The following is a 21,097-nucleotide window of genomic DNA, read 5'->3' as shown; positions in this document are numbered from 1 at the left end:
CGAAGTAATACAAAAAGAAAAAGAAGAAACCGCGTTTTCGCGCGCAAACGAGAAATTCCTTGAACGCGAATATTCGCGGATGAAGGAAAAAAACGACAAGATAGAGGGAGATAGGAGATCGACGAGGGATTCGTCGAGGATTTCGAGCGGGAAAAGTTGAAACAGCGCGTAAGTCGGTTTTACACGCGGTTGCTTACTCGATGAACGCGCAACAACGCGAAGAGTCGAAAAGCCGCGGCGGGCAGATAAAAAAAAAGCGCCGTAATCGAGCCAGGGTAGGGAAGTTTCAACCGTTGGAAAAGACCGAACTAACGACGAGGATGGTGGAAAAAAGAGTTTAGAAAAAAAGAAAGGAAAAAAGAAAGGGACAAAAGGGGGGGGGAGGGGAAAAAAGAGAAAAGCAGTCGCAGAAAAGCGACTGGAAAAGGGGATAAAAGCGTTTTCCCGGCGAACACTCGCGAAATCGAAATTTTTTATACCCTCCCCCCTAACCCCGGTCGGCAAATAGAACGAAAATTTTAATTGGCGGATGCCAAGAAGGGGAGGGTGGGAAAAAGGAACGATGCCGCGGAAAAACAGTCGAGTGGAGAAACAGGGCGAAACTTTCAACCTCCCCTGTAATTCGGCGGTTTTACCCTCTCGAAAAGGGGGTTGGAAAAAAGAGAGAGAGAGAGAGAGAGAGAGAAAAGGGGGTTCGAAAGCTACGTTAACTACGAAGAATTACAGGCTTTTTATTAAGCGCAAGGGGAAATTTTCTCTAGTTTTTCACCAACGTTTTCACCAGCGTGTTCCCACCATCAAAAACGAAACAAAATCATCTTACGATCCGAATTTCAATTACATTCGAATTTTCTTTTTTTCAGAGGGGGGGGGGAGAGAGTCGACAAACGCGTCCATTATCAACAAGAGTTGTTGAGCACCACTCTCTATCCAGCGCGGTGTTGAAAAATAATCTTCGTTCACCGGCGAAGATTGGACGTAAAATTCCTCCGATTCCAAGTATTTCCAAGACGATATTTGTCGTGGTTTGTCGCGATCGAGTAAAAAGTCGTTTATTAGACGAGGATTAGACGGACGAAGATGCTCTCCGTATGAGGATGGATTTTCAGTGGACGATTCAGTGCGTTATCTCGCGCGAAAACCGATGACGTCGGATCCTGGGAATGCGTGTACTCTTCCGAGAAGTGGAAGAAAGTCGGCGCGAAAGATACGCGGCTACCTTTTTCACGACCTTTCGAGCGAAACCGAAACTCGCACTCGACGAGGCAGCTAACCTGAGCGTCGATACACAAAGGAGGCTCGAAAGAAGAAAGAGAACGAATTTGTGTGCGTTTGTGTGCGCATGCGAGAAAGGCAGGCTCGACCTCGGGGTCTAATCAGATGCGAGTTAATCCAGGCTGTTTCTCTATCCTTAAGGATCGTCCACACGCGTGGAAGAGGCTGGATCCTGTCCTCCAGGACTTATTCATTCACATTTGGAATTGAAATTCTCGATTAATTCGATAACGGAGAATATCTCGCTAGATTTCACGATTTCTCGAACAGGAAAAGATCCAGTTTCTCTATCCTTAAGGATCGTCCACACGACCACGTGTTCTTATTAACATTTGGAATTGAAATCCTCGATTAATTCGATTCGAACGGGGAATATCTCGCTAGATTTCACGATTTCTTGAACAGATCCAGGCTGTTTCTCTACCCTCAAGGTACGTCCACACGCGTGGAAGAGGCTGGAAGACCGTGTTTCAAATCAAATGCTTATTAACGCTTGGAATTGAAATTCTTGGTTAATTAGATAACGGCGAATATCTCGCTAGATTTCGCAATTTCTTACGGAAGAGGGAACGAAGATGAAAATGTTTCCCCTCGTTGTTCAAAGTTCCCACTCGTTCCCGCGAGTTAATTTAATTTCTCCGGGCAACCAATTACTTATTCAAAGGAAAATAAGCCGTAAAAATATTTCATTTCCGGGGCAGCCCCCGAAATGAATGTAAATGCATTTCGAAACTGGACGGAAACACGACAAATTAGAAAGGTGGAGAACGGCCGTAAACTTGGAAGACACGTAAACTTATTTACTTAACCTCGAACGGGCTACGCTTACCTTAGTGGCAGAGAGCCAGAATTAAACGCGGCACGAAACGCGAGCTTAAGCTCCGAGGGGAAGAAGCTCGGGCGTTGCGTAGCTTGTAAACAAGATTTAAGAAAACCGGACACGCCAAAGCGTTTAAGCGAAACGTACGAAATTGTACGAACTCGGTTTCCTGCGGCGAAACTTTACGGCAAAATTCGCCGATAAAATCGCGGCGAAACCGAAACTTTACGAATCCAACCGCGTTTCTTTTCTCTCTCTCTCTCTCTCTGTCTGAAATATCCTAAACGCTCGAATCCCTTCCTTCCTCCATCCACGACGAGGAACTCCATCCCTGCTAATCTCTCTGCTTGTTCGAAAGGAAGAAACAAAACGTCGTATCGGTGTGTTAAAGCGGACAAATGCGACACGCGTTAATTTCACGTGTGCGGCTCAATTTATAATCCCCTTTACGCCTTTAGTGTGCCAATAAGTGTGACCGAGTAGCGTTATCGTTGCAAACACGTCACGTTCGATCGAGAAACGCGACGATTTCTCCTTGATTTTTCCCTCCTAACGTTTTCACAGAGCGATGATATTTTAGGGATTTGGGCGTACAATGGTATTTCGATATATGCTATTTCTGTAAAATTGAATTACGCTCGAGATTAATTCGTAGATTACGCTTCGTTTATTTCCGTTTCGGTTAAAATGGGGAATTGAAACGGGGAATTAATTGGAGAAATCTATCGCGTGCCAAGAATTAATCGAAAGAATCCTTTTTGACCCGCGTATCGAGTGTTTTTATTCGCGTTCAAGAATTAATGTTCGAAGAATCCACGTATTTATTCCCGCGGTTGTGCTGTCTGCTTCAAAAGTATCACTAAATTTCTAGACGAAGAGTCGACGATTGGATTTTCGGTATGAGCGCCACTTAAAACCGACCTGTACGGAGAAAAATATCCACGAACACGCTATCGCGATGTATCGTTGCGCAGGTTCGCGAGGCTGCGATCCACGCGATTCTCTCGCTTAGCGTACGTTCAAACCATCCTTCGTACACATACACACACGGTTTATATATATATATATAAAACCGTCGACCGTGTTCCGTTAAAATAGGATAAAAACAAAAAGTGGAGCGTTGAATTCGAAACTCGCCGCTTCTTTAGCCCGGCGACAACTTGGAATTCACTATTTAAACCGGCACACCACGTAACGCCAACATGCCGGGAACGGTTCCAAAAAAGAGTTAGAAGATAGCCCCCAGGTGGTGACCTGGCTACCTCTAATACTCCGCAATTTATGCACACACGCTTGTACAATCTTGGCCAGATCCACCGGCTAAATTGTCCTTAATGTCTCGCTATTTATGCCCCCTAATCAACTTCTATAATTCAGGATCAGATAAATCCTAAATGCGTCCCTCTCATATCAAGGATGTATCTTCTGCTAAGTGTTTTCGAAACGCAATTTCTTCAAGGTTTTATGTAGCTTGGAACGGAATATTCCTTCCGATTCGAGGCAAAATTTCGATCGAAAGGATGATATCCGATTTTAAAATTATATTCAAATATTCAATGATCTCGAATGTCCTCGAACTATCTTTGCAATTTTCATCCGCCCCGTTCCAATTTTAAACACTTAAATATTAAATTGTAAAACCGACAAACATCTCGAATCCATCGCTATCCGTCTATCCACGTTTGGTATTCATCGGTGCACAACACGTGGCGTACGAGAGACCAATTTCCCATTTACATCTAATTTCAAAACGTTAAATACTCAACAATATTCGAAAAGAAAAATTGTTTGGAAACACACATTGGACGCATCTCGAGTCCATCGCTAGCCATCGTCTACGCGCAATGCGAGCTCGTATTGGTCTACGTACAACACATTTCCATTCCCATTAAAATTTAAAAATCTGAAATATTCAATCGATCGATGTTTTCGAAAAAGAAAGATCGTTTTCAAACCACTGAACGAAAGCGACTCGAGTCCATCGCTATCCGTCTACGCGCAATGCGTATTCGTCGTATTATACAACACATTTCCATTCTGATTTGCGTGTAATTTAAAAAAATCTGAGATATTAAATCGTGATCGAAAAGTATCGAAAATAAATTTGATCGTTTGCAAACAACTATTGGACGAAAGCGACTCGAGTCCATCGCTAGCCACCTATGCACAATGCGCGCTCGTGTTTATCGGCGCTCGTCGGTGTGAGGCACGTGGTGCACAGGCAGCAGAGACAGTTGCAGCGGATGGTACACTCGGCTTAGGCCGTTGCCCCGCATAAATCCAAGCGAGAGAGAATCGTGGAAAGCCCCCCTCCGCTCGGCTTCGTTCCGCCAAGTTTCGAAGATGGGTCAAGGGAGTCCGCGAGGAGTCCGTTTCCTTCGAAAAGGATGTCGCCTTTCACGTAAACGAATCGATCGAAACGCTCACGCGTTTTTCAACGCGTGGATGTCGAGGATGTTATCCTCTGCTCAAGGATCGGAAGGGAGAAGGCAGATCGAAGGCTAACCGTCTTCTCGAATTTAATTTTCCCTCCCTTCTTTTTTTCCCTTCGATCAGAGAACAATCTAATCTAAAGGATATCCTACGAGATCAGACGGTTCTTTTTGGGGGATAGATTCCGATCGAAATGGGATCGATCGGAGTTTTAGATCGTACACTCAAGTTTTTTTGCAATCTTCTACTTTTCCTTTTTCTCGCTTCCTTATCGTCACTCGTCAGAGGAAAGAAATAAGATGGACGAATGCTCGTTCCCCCTCCATTCGAGATTGCCAGAAAGCGATGGTTAACGACGCCCCGGGCTGTGTTCGAGATGTATTCTCGGACGTGGCGAGCACGAGCGAATCGAATTATGTCGAACCAGTCGTGAGTTGGCTCGAAGAAAAAAAAAAAAGAAAAAAGAAAAATTTCGAGAAAAATGGAATGAAATTATCCGTAGGCATTCCAGTTATCCGGGACACGTAGGGGAAAAAATCGATTGGAACGATTGGTAACACGGTCGTTCTTATAATAAGAACAGGGGTTTAAATCGGTCTTATCTGATCCGATAAGTCCTTTGAAAGCGAGCCGGGGAACGTTTAATGATCGCGGGATAAAAGAAAAAGAAGCGAAAGAACGAAAGAAAGAGAGAAAGGAAGGAAGGAAGGAAAGAAGGAAGGAAGGAAGGAAAAAGAAGGGTTGGAGGATCGGCGCGGAGGTCTTTAATGACGTAACAAAAAACTACTAATTACTCGGGCTAAGATAATTCCTGAATACAACGTGGCACAATGTAACGATATCTCGAAAGATCTCTCACGTCCCGGGGACAATTATGCGTGCTTTTCCTGCAAGAAATATAATTACGAAGCCCGAGGCCGCGTGACCGTTTCCTGCCCTCCTTCCATCTCGCTCCGTTTCGAGAGATCGAAACGCTTTTGTCCTCGTAATTGCGATCGTGCAATCGACAATCCATTCCCTGCGACCGTATCTCCCCCTTCCCTCGGCGACTAATCGACGTAATCCTCTTTCAGGGAATCCTTACGCTCCTGGATCTTAACGTACGAATTATATCCTCTGAATTCTTGAAAGAAAAATATATACGTATAGAAGAAAAAATTCTTGCTAGATGATACGTATACAATTCTACAATTTTTAGTGGAAAGAATTTTACTATTAGATTTTGAAAAAAAAAACGAAAAAAGAATAACCAAATAGAGCCGCGATCTCTTCCTCGCGCGAATTATTCCTTTCGAAAAGATATATAATTTTATCGAAAAGAGAGAGATCTTCCTGATCAAATAAAAAAAATATAACAAGCCTATATAGAAGAAAAAATTTTACTATTGGATTTTGAAGAAGAAGAAAAAAAAAAAGAAGAGAGGCGCCAATCCCTCGTTGGAGTCGCATCGACCACGATCAGCGCCACGATCTCGACGATGTGAACGGTCATAAATTTGACACGTCGCGGAGCGCGTGTGCACGTGTTCGGTGGGTAACAATCGAGCCAATTTCGATTGGCCAATCACTCGATTCGACTTACTTAATAATAATAATAATAATAAACGGAAATCGGGTGTGTGGCGGGTTCAGACGAAAGAGAGAATGCTCTCTCTCTCCCTCTCTCTTTCTCTCCGTAAGGCTCTCGTTCCGCGTAAACGAGGCGCGCGAGCGAGGAAATGCGTGGGCGTGAGAGCGAGAGGGCCGAGGGAAGAGGTCGAGTTAGAGTTCGGTGGCGGCGGAGGAGAGAGAGAGAGAGAGAGAGAGAGAGAGAAGGGATCGTGGCAAGTTGGTGCAAGGAGTCGGACGATGATTCAGAGACTCTCGTTTCTCTTCCTCCCCTCTCCCCCTCCTGTTCGTTCAACGAACAGCGTGAAGAAATGATGGGTGAAAACGATGATAAAGCGTTTAATGTTTCGGTGCGTGGTTTATGGGAGGAAACAATATGCCCGGTGGGGATTAAACGTATAAAGTAAGAGTTACGATTGCTATCGCGAACGAGAATCAAGCCTGATGAGATAATAAATTTCATTAATCGAGCAGACACACGCGTGAAAACGATCGTACATATTTGCTGTAACGCGAATGTACGAGGGGGAAAGGATCCATGAAGGAAAAAAGGCGATGCGCGAAAAGGATGCGAAAAAGTGTGTATGCTTGCGTGTGTGTGTGTGTGTGTGTGTGTGTATATATACGTGTATTTTTATTTACGCGAGCAAGAATAGTGAAATAATGCCACGAAATTTTAATCCCTGTCGCATCGAGGAGATTACGCGTACGTGACGCGAATTACGCGCGACGTATAAATTCTCTAAATAAATAGAACGAAAGGGAATTCTAAGCGAAAAAAGATGCGCGTGCACACGCGAGGGATGTTTTCGCGACTCTTCTGTTGTCGCGAGGGAAGAAGTGGTACAGGGAAAAACAGGAAGAAGGGAGACGGGCATTAAAACATTTCTTGAAAAGGGAATCTTTCTTTAAAAAAAAAAAAAAAAAAAGAAGAGAGAGAAGGAAAAGGACGGTTGGGAGGGGAAGTTGAAAGAAGTCGTAAAGACGTCCCGATGCACGGAGGCGTCTCGTACGGAAAAACACGTTTTCTCGCGCGCAACCTCCTCTAATGAATCTTTTAACGAGCATCCTCCCCGGAGCGAACGAGTTAATAAAGCAAACGCCGATTCAAAGGTACGAATGACAGGAAAGGTGGGACGTAAACCGTAACGGGTAATAGGAAAATTCTCCTGGTTTCCACGGCTTCCAACCTGTCGGTCCGGTGATAAGAATGCAGCGCACAGGCAATCAAGAGGCGGAGAAACCGCGAGGAGAAGGAGGAGGAGGAGGACGACTGTTTTTAACTGTAAAACGCAGGTAAAACTTGGCTCGTACGATTGCCGAGCCACAGCCCCCGGTGAGGTTCTTCGGTTTTTCAGGGGCGTAGCCGATTCCACGCGGCGCCCCTCGCCCAATTTCTCACCCGCGTCCCGTGTGAAATGATGTTAAAAGGAAAAAAAAAAAAAAAGAAAAAAGAGAGAGGAAGACAGCGACTCGACGATGGCACGACGCGCAAAAAGTAGGATACGCAGCTCGCAGTAAAAGGGCAAAGCCACTTGTAACTTGATTACGGTTCGGACGTTGAACAGAGCGATGAATAAAGGCGGAACGGGGCTTTGACGATCGCGTAAAAGAATGAATGAGAGAAGCAAGAATGAAATTGCAGGGGGGAGGGGAGGGGGAAGGAAAAAGAAAAAAGGAGAGAAAGATCGTTCAAACGACTCTACGCGTGGAACTTTTTAAGGGCCATTAAAAAATAACGCTCTTAATCCGCGCGGATTTTTACTTCTTCTGGTAAATCCGCCGGCGCGATGTTTAAACCTCGTTTCTCGAATCGTTTCGAATTGTTTCTTCCTTTCCGGAGACGGGGAAGGGAGGAGAGGGAAGAGGAGGAGGAGGGGGAGGGGGAGGGGGAAGGGAATTATTTAAAATTCGTAAAAGACGAGGAGGAGAAGGAGGAGGAGAGACCATATTTTTCGTCTCTCCTCTTGTCGTCGTCGTCGTCCTCCTCCTCCTTCTCCTCCGCTCGCCGGGTATGTCGCATTTAAATCGTGCAACGTCCGTGAAAACACGACTCGACGCGCTCAAAACGAAAAGGACGATCGAGAGCGATGCCCAGTGGCGTACCTTGAAGTTTCTTCTCGGTCTCCCAGAACTTTTGCAGCTCCGTAAAATACTTGTCCAGTATGAAGACCTTGGAGAGGCCCAGGGTGGCCATCTCAGGTGGTCGAGGCTCGTTATCGGCTAGAATTTTCTTCACCTGAATTCGACTCTTATCGCGCCTTATCTTTTTTCCCCTCCCTTTCTATTTCTCTCTCTCTCTCTTTCCCTCTTCTCTTCTCTTCTCTTCTCTTCCCTTCTCTTCTCGTCTCTTCTCTACTCTTTCTTTCTTTCTTTCCTGACACCACGTCCAATGGATGGATCGCTCGGCCAACTTCACGGGACAATCTTCACGAAATTTCACAGATCACCCGTCTGACGTCTGACCGATTGCCAGTTCATCGTGTCCTCGGCACACTCGTCACCGCACTCGCACATTTTCCTTCCGTTTTTTTTTTTTTTTCTTTTTCTTTTTTTCACCTCTTCCCTTCTTCTCCCGCCCCCCCTCCCGCCCCACCCCCCCTCCCCAAACTGTCACGAACGGATAAACAGAACAACACTGAGAGAACTCTGAGCGACCGGATCACATCGCGATCCTCCTCCACGATGTATATTGTTACTCCGTTATTCGTTCACTTTGCGAGACGCGCACGAGGGAAAGGAACAAAGGAAAAAAAATCCACGTATCGAGGGGGAAGGGGGATCACGAATGGAATCGCGTTAAAAAAAAAAAAAAATCGAAGCGTTATTATTCTTTTTCCTTCCTTTCGACCACACAGAACGCCAGCTGTAGTACTCGGGGGGGAGGGGAAAGGAAATTTTCCTCGAGAAATTTCGAGAAACGCTCGCTCTGCTCGAAAAGCGTCGTTCCCTTTCCTCTCTCTCTCTCTCTCTCTCTCTCTCTCGCTTTTTCTCCTCGAGATTCTCCTTCTTCTCCCGCCTCTTGTTCCAAGATCCTCTCTCTCTCTCTCTCTTTCTCTCTTTCTCTCTCTCTCTCTCTCTCTCGCCTCTCTCTCTCCCTCCCTGCCTCCCTCTCTCTCTCTCTCTCTCTCTCTCTCTTGTCTCTGTCCGCAAGAGCGGAGAGTACGCAGTAGTTGGATAACTTCACCACTTGAGAAGAAGCACCTGTCGGTGCGTTTCGTATTAACGTTCGGCAAGTTTCGGCGGAGAAGAGAAGAACGTGGTGGACACCGAGGCTGGTTGACACCGGTTGAGGGGCCGCGTTCGCAGGAGCACGAAGAGCGTGGCGACTCGCCGAGTTCAACTGGGCGTCATTGTTGCCTGGAACCCACCTCCGTGGCTGAGCCCTATCTCTTCTAAGGTGTCTTCGAGATAACTCGAGGTGGCCGGCCTCACCTGGCCACTCCGTGGAACGCCAGTTAGGTGGAAGGCGGCACACCACGGCCCGTGAGCCGGGGTCCAGGATGTCTGCTCGGTCGGGCGGCCAAAGTGTGGAGAGAGGAGGAGGAGGAGGAGGAGGAGGAGGAGGAGGGGGTGGGGGGAAGGGGGGGAGGAGGAGACGCAGGCACCGCTCTCCCTCCTCCCTCCCTCTCCTTTCCCTTTCCTCCCCTCCCCTCCCCTCCCCTCCTGCTGGATGGACCGTTGGATGCTCGTTGGAGATGCTGCATGGAGAAATGGCAGCGGGGCCCTACTAGACCCATCCTTCCCTCGAGCCACCTCGACGTCGTTCGAAGAGATGCGCTGCTATTCCGCTCGAGCGACGAATGCGATCCCCGGTCTCGAGCAAACACCACGTTCGATGAACTGTTGTTTACAAATACGCGGGAGATGGCGCGGGAATGAGCACGGATTCCTCTCTTTTTTCGTCCTCTCTTTTCCTTTTTTTCTCCTCCTGTGTTTCTTTCCTCCACGAGAACGGATCGTAATAATAATAATTCGAATTCTTGTCTCTTTTTTCTTTTTCTTCGAAAAGGAAAACGGATCCATATTATATCGATCCATTTTACGATGCTCGATGCTTTCATCATTCGATCGCGATTCATCGATTCACTTTTCGCCATTCGTAGCGATGAATTGAAAATCGCGAGAGAGATTAGTATCGCGTCGTGGTCACTGTACAATGTACGATATATATATATATAAGGTGGACGAAGGATTAACTTTACGTGGTCGAGTGTCGAGCAGATCGATTACGAAATAGATACTAGAAAAAAAAAAAAGAGAGAGAGAGAGAGAGAAACGCAGAGGTTCGCAGGAGGGGAAAAAACCGGAGTCACGGATTTTCGGCATATATTTTTGACAGGACCGCGTGTTCGACAGCGGAAACAGCAGCATCTGTTGTACGGCACGATACAGGCCAGCCCTTCCTTCTCGAAATTCATCATCCCCCGCTTTCATGATCTGATTTGAATCGCGCGCACCGGATGGACACTTGTTTCCTATATCGAAACTTCTGTACTGCACGGCACGACACCCATGAATTTCACCGCGCTTGGAAAACTTGGAAAACCGAGCCAACCTCGTCCCTCTCCCTCCCTCTCCCTCTCCCTCTCTCTCTCTCTCTCTCTCTCTCTCTCCAATACACGTAGATGCCCCCGTTCCAGACTAATTGGTAACAACGCGTAATTGATCCTCGTCCAATTAACCAATATACGGGGACATATACCACCACCACCACGGTTAATTAGGAGAAAAAGGTGCACCTTTCTCGGCGGCATTTTTGCTCGATGGTTAATTGCCCCGTGCGAGACGTGCCCGGCCATTAGTTATCAACGTTTCCACATCCAGGATTTCGCGCAAACTTCCCACCTTAATTGCAACAATTTCGTCTGGAGCGGAGACATCACAGCCAGGTATTGCGTTCTCGCCGAGAGAAACTTATCGATCCCACGGGAATGAACGAATATATATATATATATATAGTAAAAGTCGAACAACAGGCTCATTGTTAATTGCTCGTTACCTGTATTCCACTCCCCTCCCCCTCACCACCCGGGCTAGGCCTTCACCTGTGATTTATGCTTCTTCGAAACGGTGAGCGCGGTTAACTTAATGGACGGAGGGCATTAGAAAACCTTGGGATACGACTACGAGATATCCCGAATGTTTCGTAAAAACCTTCCTTTCAACAACGTGGTGGACAACGAAGGTAAGGAACGATTCCATTTGTGTCGTTAGAAACGATCGCAGCTTGCTTTTCGTTTCAATTAAGTAAGATTTCTGAAAATGATGGAACAAACGTAGAATAATAATAATAATTATTATTATATAAATAATCGCGTTCGTCGATCCATCTTCGAATGAACGTGGACGTATGGACGTTTCCTTTCCTCTTTCTATCACACTTATATTGAACTTTTCCAAGGGACGTGGAAAAATATGGACAAAAGGAGAATTCCAGGTTTGCTTTATCTCATCGTTTTCTAATCAATATCCCTAGCGATCCTATTCGATTCTTGGCGTGTGCAACGTGTGCAACGCGACGCGACGCGTGAAACTCGAACAGGTTTTCGACGCGTCTCCTAACCCTCCAGCTGGCGAAAGCTGGCCGTAGAGAAACCACGAGGCGAGCCCACCCTTTTCGAGTGGAACATGACGAAGCAAGTGTAGGAAAGCGACACGCGATATGCGCCACCTGACCCCACCTGCGAACCCTCGAATGGTTTCTCGCGGTGTCGGAGAAAGAAGCGCGGGATGCGAGAAACAGGATCTCTCGAAGGTGTTCGGGAAACCGATCGAAACCATTCCATTCGATCGAGAGGATGAGAGCGCGAGGATGAGGAGGAAGGAGAGGATATCGCGGCGAGGATCCCGAACGGACGTCCCGAAGCGCTGTTCCGCCTTATAATTTTGATCTACAGCGGCGAGAGGAATCCAACATGGCCGCGGACTCGTTCTACGCCGTAAACAGCGAGCCGTGTATTCATCCCGCTTTGCATGATCTTTCTCCATTTCTGCCGCCTACTCGTATCGTAAATTCGCAACGCTTAATCAGAAACGTGATAATCAGAAGATTTCCATCGAGCCATCTTGTGAAAAGAAAAAAAACGATCGATCGCTTCTACGATCGCCTCGAGCATACTTCGTCGTTTCGAGTGAAATCCAAATAGATTTAGCGAAAATTCGACGGTATGGGAGAGGGAGCGTGTAGTGAAATTCGAGAAACTGGGTCAACGATTCGTCAAAGTCCTTGGAGAATTCCGATAATCCCGGACTTATGATTAACATTCTCGAGGAGAGCTCGGTCGAAAATTCGTTGCGATTAGCCGGCTGGCTCGAGAGGCAAACGAACGCGTCGTTAGTTTCTAGTCGCCTGCCCCTCCTCCCCTTCACTCTCCTCCCCCCCCCTCGGCCCCCATTCCCCCGGAGCAACCGTCCCACTCCGTGGGCCTCCTACGACCCTCCACGCCAGTTTAGAGAGGCCGACGGGAAGAAGAGGAGAGGCGAGCGGTCTCTCACCAGGGGCCGACGACCACTACCGGACCCAACTCTACCTCCCCCTCTACCTGCCCGACCTCCTCGAGACCGCGATTATGCGCAGATTAAACTCGGCTCGTTGCTGCGCTCAGATTCGGCACCAAGTGGCTTCCACTGGCCGAGGGTGTGCTTCCCATCCCGCTCAACATTTTCGTCCATTTCGGGAAACAGTCGTCTCTCCGAATTTGAGAAATTTGAGACGAGTTGTGGGGGGGAGGACGATTTTGTACAGAGCGGGAGAAAAGTATATAGGTTTGACGAGTGGAGAAATAGTTTGGTACGACTGGAACGTACGACTCTCTGAAATTTGAGAAATTTGAGATGTGACGATTGTTCGTTTCCAGAACGGAAGTACGAAGCGAAGTAGAGGAGCACGGAATATGGGGAAAATTTAATTTGATTGAAGTTACGAGGCGTTTTAACTTTAAGCGATTAAAGTTAAACTTTATTCGAAATTAACCAATTACTTTTTCAACGAGTTGATCTCGTACGAAGGAGAGGTCTCTGAATTTCGAGGAATGAAGGTAGGAGGAATAATAGAGTTGCTACTACCCGGCTGAAATAAAAAATTACAAGGGGCGAAGAATACGAGGAGATTTGGCAAGATTTTTAGAGATGGCGGTCGATAGCGAAAAGGTAAAAGAGACAAAGTAGGTCCTTGAGTGGGAACGAGTGGCCGCAAGGAGGTTACCCGAAGGGCCCCACGGCTGATTAACGAGCGCATGCTCGAAAAGTGTGAGAGCCCGAATTTCGAGGACGCGTCAGCCCTCCCAGCGTGGCCACCGGAGCACCTGTCGTGCGTGAGATTTTAAGAGCGTGTCGTTTACACTCCGCCGGCCAAAGAATCCCGAGGCGACCCGTCTTGTCTCTCCCCAGAAGCCGCAATCACATCTCCGCCGCTCCTTCCACCTCCAGATTCACTCCGAATATCCATCCAGAGGATAAAATCCCAACTCGCTCCTTCGGAAAGGGAGGGAGAGACGCTAGAAAAATAACGTATAGCGGAAGGAAGGAGCGAAATATCGGATAGAAGCGGGCCTGAAATCCAAAAATTCACGGAGCGTGTGATCGTGTATATATATATATATATATAACGAAAACACAGGAGGAAAAGATGAACGGGCCTACCCTCGTTCTCTCGAGAAGCTTAAGAGAAGAAAGGCGAAGGAGGCGGCGAGAAGGAGGAAGAGGATCCGCTGTTTGCGGTGAAATTCAAATCTCCACCGAGAGATGTGTTTGCGCCGTGCACGCCCCGCGCAAAACCGGTTCCGACCGGGGAGGGGGGGAAGGAGGGGAGGGAGGGCCCGTTCCATACCCGCTTCGAGCTAACTCCTGGCCGATAAGGCAGGCAACGGCGGGTGGGCAGGTTGGGCCTGTGCGGCACGCAGCACGATCTAGCGGGGGGATCGCGAACCCGAGGATCTGCCTTCTTACCGATCCTCGAAAAATGGGCCTTGCGTGTCTCTCGCTCCGTGGATGCGTTACCGATCTCGAGGAGAAAGCAGGTTCCTTTCTCGATCAGTCTTCGATCCTTTGGGAAGGAACGTTGGAAAGATGATTGAGCGAGCGTACGATAATGATTAATAATTAGATTCGTTCGAGGGCAATACTTGTGAACCGTACAAGGTATAATCTTTAACAAAATCCTGAAGAAGGGAACGATGGTAAATTTGTATGCAGACGCGTCATAACTCGTGTACACAAGACCCTTGTTGAAACTTTTACAACTCGGGGCTTGAGACGATAGAAAACTTCCACTCGAAACTTTGGCAAAACTCGGCGAAGATTATTGTCGAACGATAACCGAAGATACTCACTCATACCGTGGAATTAAAAAAAAAAAATAGAAACCTATATTATATATCAAGAATCGAAAAGAAAAAAAGAATCACGAATGATCGATAAAATTTTGACAATAAAATCGGAAAATTGGATTTTTAGCCGGAGAGGGATTAGCCGCGGGCGAATCAGAAATTTCGGACGAACAGGCGAGCTTCTCTCCGCCCAACCACCCTCGTTCACGGCCGCCGCGCGTTAATAAAATACAGACATCGAGGCGAGCCATGCGGCACGATTTAACCTTCGATTAAAGGAGTCAAGCCGGTCGTGACTTACCGTAATGAGTCGAGCACACAGACCGCATATATACATATATATATATATTGTATCAAAGTTATATAAAGCCGCGAGAGATGGGGCGAGACTCACCGCGCCACGCTGTTTTTCTCGCGAGGGAAGAGGAGCGAGATTCTGGGTCAATAATTCGCGCGACGCGTCGCAAAGTAATTTTCGCAAACGCATTCTCAGAATTATCCCGTTGTTATCTTTTCGTTCCTAATTCCGATTACGAATTCAGAGGAGGAATTTTTGGATTCGACTGATGATAGGCATCCGTGCTAAAGGTTTCATAATCGGTGTGAAGTTTCTCTTGTGAAAATCTCTAAACTCGAATTATATTAGGCATTTATACAAGGACGAATGTCCACTACAGTCGACGTCCATACGAAGATCTCCAGACTCGAGTATCCATATCCATTAAATCCGTTGTAATCGATATCTGGAATATCTAGAATATCTGTGGATCGAAGATCCACTTCTAAACTCGAGTGGACGTTTGAATCGAGTACAACATCCGCGAAACGAAATGGTCTGATCCGATCCCCGCCGAAATTACCCCAAAAATTACCGCGAGAATTACGAGATATAATACGAGCGAGTATTCGCGAGAATATTGCCTATTCCTTTTATTATGGATGAATCTCGCGTACGGAGTAAAAATTAATAGAAACAACGTAACCGTGGCCAACCGTTCCGATTAAGAGCCGTTAACCTAATTGAATCGAAAATTGCGCGCGACCCACCCACGAATCGAAATTGCTCGCTCGTCCCGATCGTAATCGCGATTGGACCGGCACGATACTTGGATATTTGAACGTAATCGAGGCGAGGTTTAACGGAATCGGCGAGTAATTAGTCGCGGCCGAAAGTAACGTCGATTCCGTGTTGAACGCGGGGGTAATCGTGGCGTTGTTAAAGGGAGGGGGTTCCGTTCCGACTTGGCGTGGTGACTTTGCATGCGTGGTCGTGCAAGAATTTCTCGATTATCGGCCTCGTTAGTACTCGAACGGATAAATATGGAGATAATGGTCGGGCGACGAAGCCGCCTCGCGCGTCTAAACGCGCCGTTAATTAGTCACGCCTTCGATTAGATGGTTGGTGACGAACGACGACGATCGTTCGTTATCGCGCGTATATACAAAATGCGTATATGTAAAGCGATTAGCTCGATCGATCATTATTCCTCTTCCTTACGAACCCTTACATCTCTTTCATCGTTTCGTCTCTATTATCGATCGTCACGTTTCGAGAGAGAGAGAGAGAGAGAGAATATATTTATTCTACACGTTGGATATTTTTAATCACAAGTTCCCTAATGACAGGTGTATTACCTTATTAACTTTAAATACACGTTGAGATACACGTTGGCTGGAATCGAAATGCAAAGAGTCGAAACGATCGATCAATATTTGACTTGATTTCATCTTCTTATACGTTCTCATTAAACAACGACGATAGCAGCAAAAGGAGAAGTTGATCGAAGAACGAGCGGAGAAAAAATTCTCGATAATCCACCACCGATCTCTTTGACCGCATTTTGAAACTCGGTTAAATCTCGATGATTCCAACGCGCGCGCGATATTTTATTTCTTAAATATCGCGTCGATCTGTCGCTCCTCGGGCAAACTGTTTTGCCTCGCATTTCGAAATAACGATAATCGAAATAACGAGGAAATGGCGAGAGAGGGCGAGGAGAGGAAATATTGGGATAAAAGGGAAGCGAGTATTTTAATTAGGGCGGGCATTCGAGATGGACGATACGCGGAACGAGGGTCTGGGTGGGCGGTGTCGCGCAATCAAGCCTCGCAGAAAACTGGATTAGCGGCCGTTCCCCCCCTTTCCATCTCGTTTTTGTCGCAACGCTTATCAACCGATAAGCCGTGGAACAGGGACGTCCCATTTGGGCCCGGGATCCTTTTCGAAGCCGGCTCCTATTATCGGCATCGTACAACGCGCCTTTGCTGCCCGCGCGAACCGTGACGCGGCCACTTTGTGTCACCCACCGTGAAATAAACTTCGATCATCGCCGCTCTGCCAAATTTCATTTACCATCTTCCAAACGGGGGACGCTTCTTCTCCCTCATTTTTCCGTGAAAAATGTATAAATTAGTAAGCTAAGTTTCGAGAAATTTTTTCGACGATTAATATAATCAGGGGCAAGATCGATCGACGAATATTTTTCACGAAGCAAACCGTGTATGGAATAAAATACATCCGCGTCCCAAGAAACGAGAGAAGGAAGCATTTACAAAAGTGCAAAAGTTGTTTCGAGAAACTTTTAACGATTCTCGGAAAGGGAAATTCCTCAACGAGAAATTCTTCGTAGAATAAATATTTCTGCGTCAAAAAAAGAAAAAAAAAAAAGATACGAAAAAGAAAGACACACAGAGAAATATAGATATAAGACCGTGTCTTCGAACGGTGAACGAAGGATTTTGCCGAAAGACGCCTTTTCCCGAGTGAAGTAAAAACTGTGGCGAGGGGGGAAGCGATCGCGTTTCAGGGATCGACGATCCCGGCGAGGATCGCGGTGAATTTTTTCCCGTCGGTTTCGAGGATGCGGCGGATCAGAAGTCGGGCAGAGGGGGCCGAGGGAGGGAGGCAAAAACGCATCGGGTCCGGTGTCACCGGGTGACGGATGGGCCCGTATGCCCGTCCAAGGCCTATCCGGTCCCCACGAATCCTGCAGTGTTTACTCGCGATCGCCGTTTCCTCCTCCAACGTGAACGTGAGGCCAATCTCGACGCGGAGATGAAAGCAACGATCCCCCCCTTTTCGCCTCCGCCTATTCCGTCGATTCGATAATCCATCGAAATCCTCCCCGTCCGAGGGGACGTCCGATTTTTAATTACATCCGGCGAAATATCGAGCAAATCTGTACCTGAAAGGGCTGCGGAGAGGAACTTTACGATAACTCGATTCCTTGGCCTCGTTCGCAGACAGAGAGAGAGAGAGAGAGAGAGTAACACGTGTCAAGCGTGTTGAATCCGGTCCCCTGCCTTTTTAAAACCTTTCCAACCATTCCATGGGATACCATTCGATCGCGCTTTCCAGATAAACCGCAGCGTTATTTCAAAGAGACGGAGGAGGAGGAGGAGGAGGAGGAGGACGATGTTGGTTTTTGCTCGTAACCCCGGAGAATCGTGGACGAAAACGCGGAGACACCAGAGAGGAGCGAAGGCAGAGAAGGCACGATCGAATGACGTTTCTTCCTTTCTCTCTCTCTCTCTCTCTCTCTCTCTCTCTCTCTCTCTCTCTCTCTCTTCTTTTTTAACGCTTGATGAATTCCTTCATCTCGCGTCCTCTCGAATTCCGACCTCTCTTCTCCGGCTTTATTACGCGTACATACATCGAGCCTCTCGTGTATATCGAATATGTAATGGAACTCGTTTCCAGATTCCATGTTTAGAATAGGAAATCGATCGTTTTTCGAGAAGAAGAAGAAGAAGAAGAAGGGACGTGTATAATATTTTCGAAAAGTTCCACGCGTTGTTCCACGATCTTCGTTGTTCCTCGATCGATCTCTTCCCTTTCTCCAATTTCTTTTTCTTCTTTCGACTTGGACGGACGTTTAATTGGATGAGTCGAAGAGACATCGACCGGCGAAACGAGCGTCCCGCAACGTAACAATGGAGGCCCACCCAACTTTTTGCGCCGCGGTTACGCACTCGTGCTGCTTCCCCTCGGGAAGGTAGCGGCATCGAGATCGATCTTGCTTGCTTATAAACCTCTCTCCCCTTCCCGGATATCTTTTTTAAATATCCGCCTGTCTTATTTCGCTCTCAAAGTGTCTCGAAGATTACAAAGAAAAATAAGGGAAAAATAGAGATTCTCGGGGCTCGATTCTCGCGCTATCTCGGCCAGAAGTTGATTATTTTACGAACACCTTCCAGAGATCCAATCTTCGCTATCGTGATCGAAATGAAGCGACCGAGTGGACGTATCTATCTCTCTTTCTCTTTCACCTCTCTTCGAATTAAGTATCTCGCTCGTTCGCTCTCTCTCTCTCTCTCTCTCTCTTTCGTGGACCAGACGGACCGGGTTTACAACTTTTCAATATCTAATCGAGCGAACAAATTATGCCGGGCCGCGCGTAGCATGGCGCACCGGTGACGCGGAATGATGGATCGTTCGCGTGGTGATGCGCTCGCCGCGCATTCTCAAACATTCTGGAAAAGCTGGAGACCTAATTTTTCTTTTCTTTTTTTTTTTTTTTTTTTACCTTCCTCGTGGAAGCGCAAAAACTCGTACCACCAACCTTTTCGATCTTCGAATCTTTCCGTTCTGTGCAATCAACGTAGGAGAAAGTAATTCGGTCGAGAGGAGTTCGGTTGGTCGGTCGCCGAACGAAAACTCGAAAACAAATTCAGGACGAGGCGAAACGGGCTCCATCCTTTCCCTTCCCCCCGAAAGTGGATAACAGATGATCGAAGCCGTCCAAAGGAAAAGTTGGGGGAGGAAATTTTGAAATTGCCACGCTCCACGTGAATCCTTTCGAGTGGAAAGTTCGCCACAATGCAATTAAAACTTTCGATCTATGTAATAGGATTCACGGCGAATTAACGGAAAGCGGAGGAATTATCCAGTCGATTCCCGTGACCTGAATCAATTCGAAACGATGCGCTGCCCTAATCCACTAACCGAGATCCAATCCATGTACGAATCCATCCCCGAGTTTCGATGCTTTTCGATAATCGAATCGTTTCGAAACTTAAACTTCGGCAAACTTGGAGACAACGAACCGGAGTTCCATCCTCGAGTTCTATCCTAAGTTTTTTTTTTTTTTTTTTCTTTTTAACAGCCCAATCGACAAAATCGGAAAATGGACATTGAGAGAACGACACCCCGAATCGCGTCGGTGAAATAATTGCGAGACGATCGATCGAGGAGGATTCGTTCGATACTTTTCGATCGAAGTTGGTTCGAAATCGTCGACGAAAAACGTGGAACGTTTAACGGGTGGAGGAAAATTGGATAGATCTGGAAGAAGGAGGAGGAGGAGGAGGAGGAGCGCTATTAATATTACGAGGCCGTGTGTTTCGACGTACGTGCCTTGGGATGCCTCGAAACGATCCAGACCCCTCTTATCTATCCCTCTCCCCTCCATCGACGCGCATCCTTAAGGATTCAACGAGTACACGGCTTATCTCGGTCAGAGGAGAAGCTATGGTGGCTATAGGGGAAAATGAGATTCGTATAACCGTGGATCTATGCATAGTGGATGGAACCAGTCATCTCGAATGTTCTTGCGCCGATATACGACGGTTACCGACCCTTCTTCTTCGATATTAGACAACCAGTTGCGATTGTTTCCTTTTTATTCTTTTATCTTTCGAAAATATATATTTCGGCGCCGATATTTATCTCAAATTATCCTTGGCTCCTTTTCTCTTTCAAGCGTAGCGAACGATCGTTTCGATTCATTGGAGAAATATACCTCCAACGACGACAGATCGTGTTTGATCCGATATTATATACACCTCGTGCGTTCGTTCATTATTATTTTTCTCCTTTCTTATTTTTCCTTCTTTCTCTTCCTTTTACTTCTCTCATTTTTTTTCTATTTTTTTTTTTTTTTTTTTGTTTGTTTCAAATCCCTTGCCGATATCGCGGAGGGATACGCGTGATTTATATGGAAAAGGTCGATGGAGGCAGCTGGATCCGCGCCAAATTCGTTCGTTTTTGCTCCGACTTTATGAACGTGTCACGCAGCCCCCCCCCCTCCCCTCCCCTCCCCCCTCCGATGATGCTGTTAGCGGTGAAAACTAATTTCGCCCGCCGATGCGAACTTTAATCTGCATTCGATTAATGCCTGAGTCGAATCGAGTGGATCCTCCGATCAATTATCCGTTTTTTTACTTTCCAAGGATTGATCAAAATCGGATGGACCTCCTTCGATTCCCTCGACGGGTCACGATGAAACAATTAACGACGAGACAGGGGTAATTTCAAGGTCTCAGTCCCGAGAATATGAAACTCGAGAAAGTAATTAAATAAATATTGTTGTTACACGATGTATCATCACGGTTGCGAGGATTACTCTTCCTCACCTCGAGAGTCGCAATTTTCAAATCAATTAAGGGGGGACGTCGAAGCGAGGCGAGTGGTAACGAGGTGGCACCGATCCGATCTCGGCCGAGAAAAGGAAGATCCGCTTCTATTGCGGAGAAGAAGCCTTTACCGGTCACCGGTAGCCGGTCACCGGTGTTTAATACCACGATAGTGATTTATATCTGGTGAAGAGAGAGAGAGAGAGAGAGAGAGAGAGAGAAGTGGTCGGAATCGACGTTGCAAAGCCTGGTCCCCTTGTTCCCCGGTGATCTAATT

At 46.9% G+C, this 21,097-nt stretch overlaps 1 protein-coding gene across 3 annotated transcripts in view; it reads right to left on the bottom strand.

Annotated features, from left to right (window-relative positions):
* dachs (unconventional myosin-IXb-like dachs) overlaps positions 1–21,097 on the bottom strand; it is a 52,017-nt gene that overhangs the window by 16,999 nt on the left and 13,921 nt on the right. Inside the window, exon 1 of one of the 3 annotated variants that reach the window (XM_086917208.1) lies at positions 8,243–8,696. The exons of the other annotated variants lie outside the window; for them this stretch is intronic. Coding sequence (XP_086773334.1) covers positions 8,243–8,333 — 91 coding nt within the window. The 5' untranslated portion in view covers positions 8,334–8,696. Of the gene's footprint in view, positions 1–8,242; positions 8,697–21,097 lie in introns of those variants that run through there. 3 annotated transcript variants of the gene reach the window in all.

The sequence above is a fragment of the Apis florea genome, unplaced genomic scaffold, assembly GCF_048593485.1.
Source record: "Apis florea isolate Af1SG1 unplaced genomic scaffold, ASM4859348v1 contig_3813_pilon, whole genome shotgun sequence".
Classification (NCBI taxonomy): domain Eukaryota; kingdom Metazoa; phylum Arthropoda; class Insecta; order Hymenoptera; family Apidae; genus Apis; species Apis florea.
Note: the sequence above shows the minus strand (reverse complement) of the source record. Positions and strands in the feature narration are given on the sequence as shown.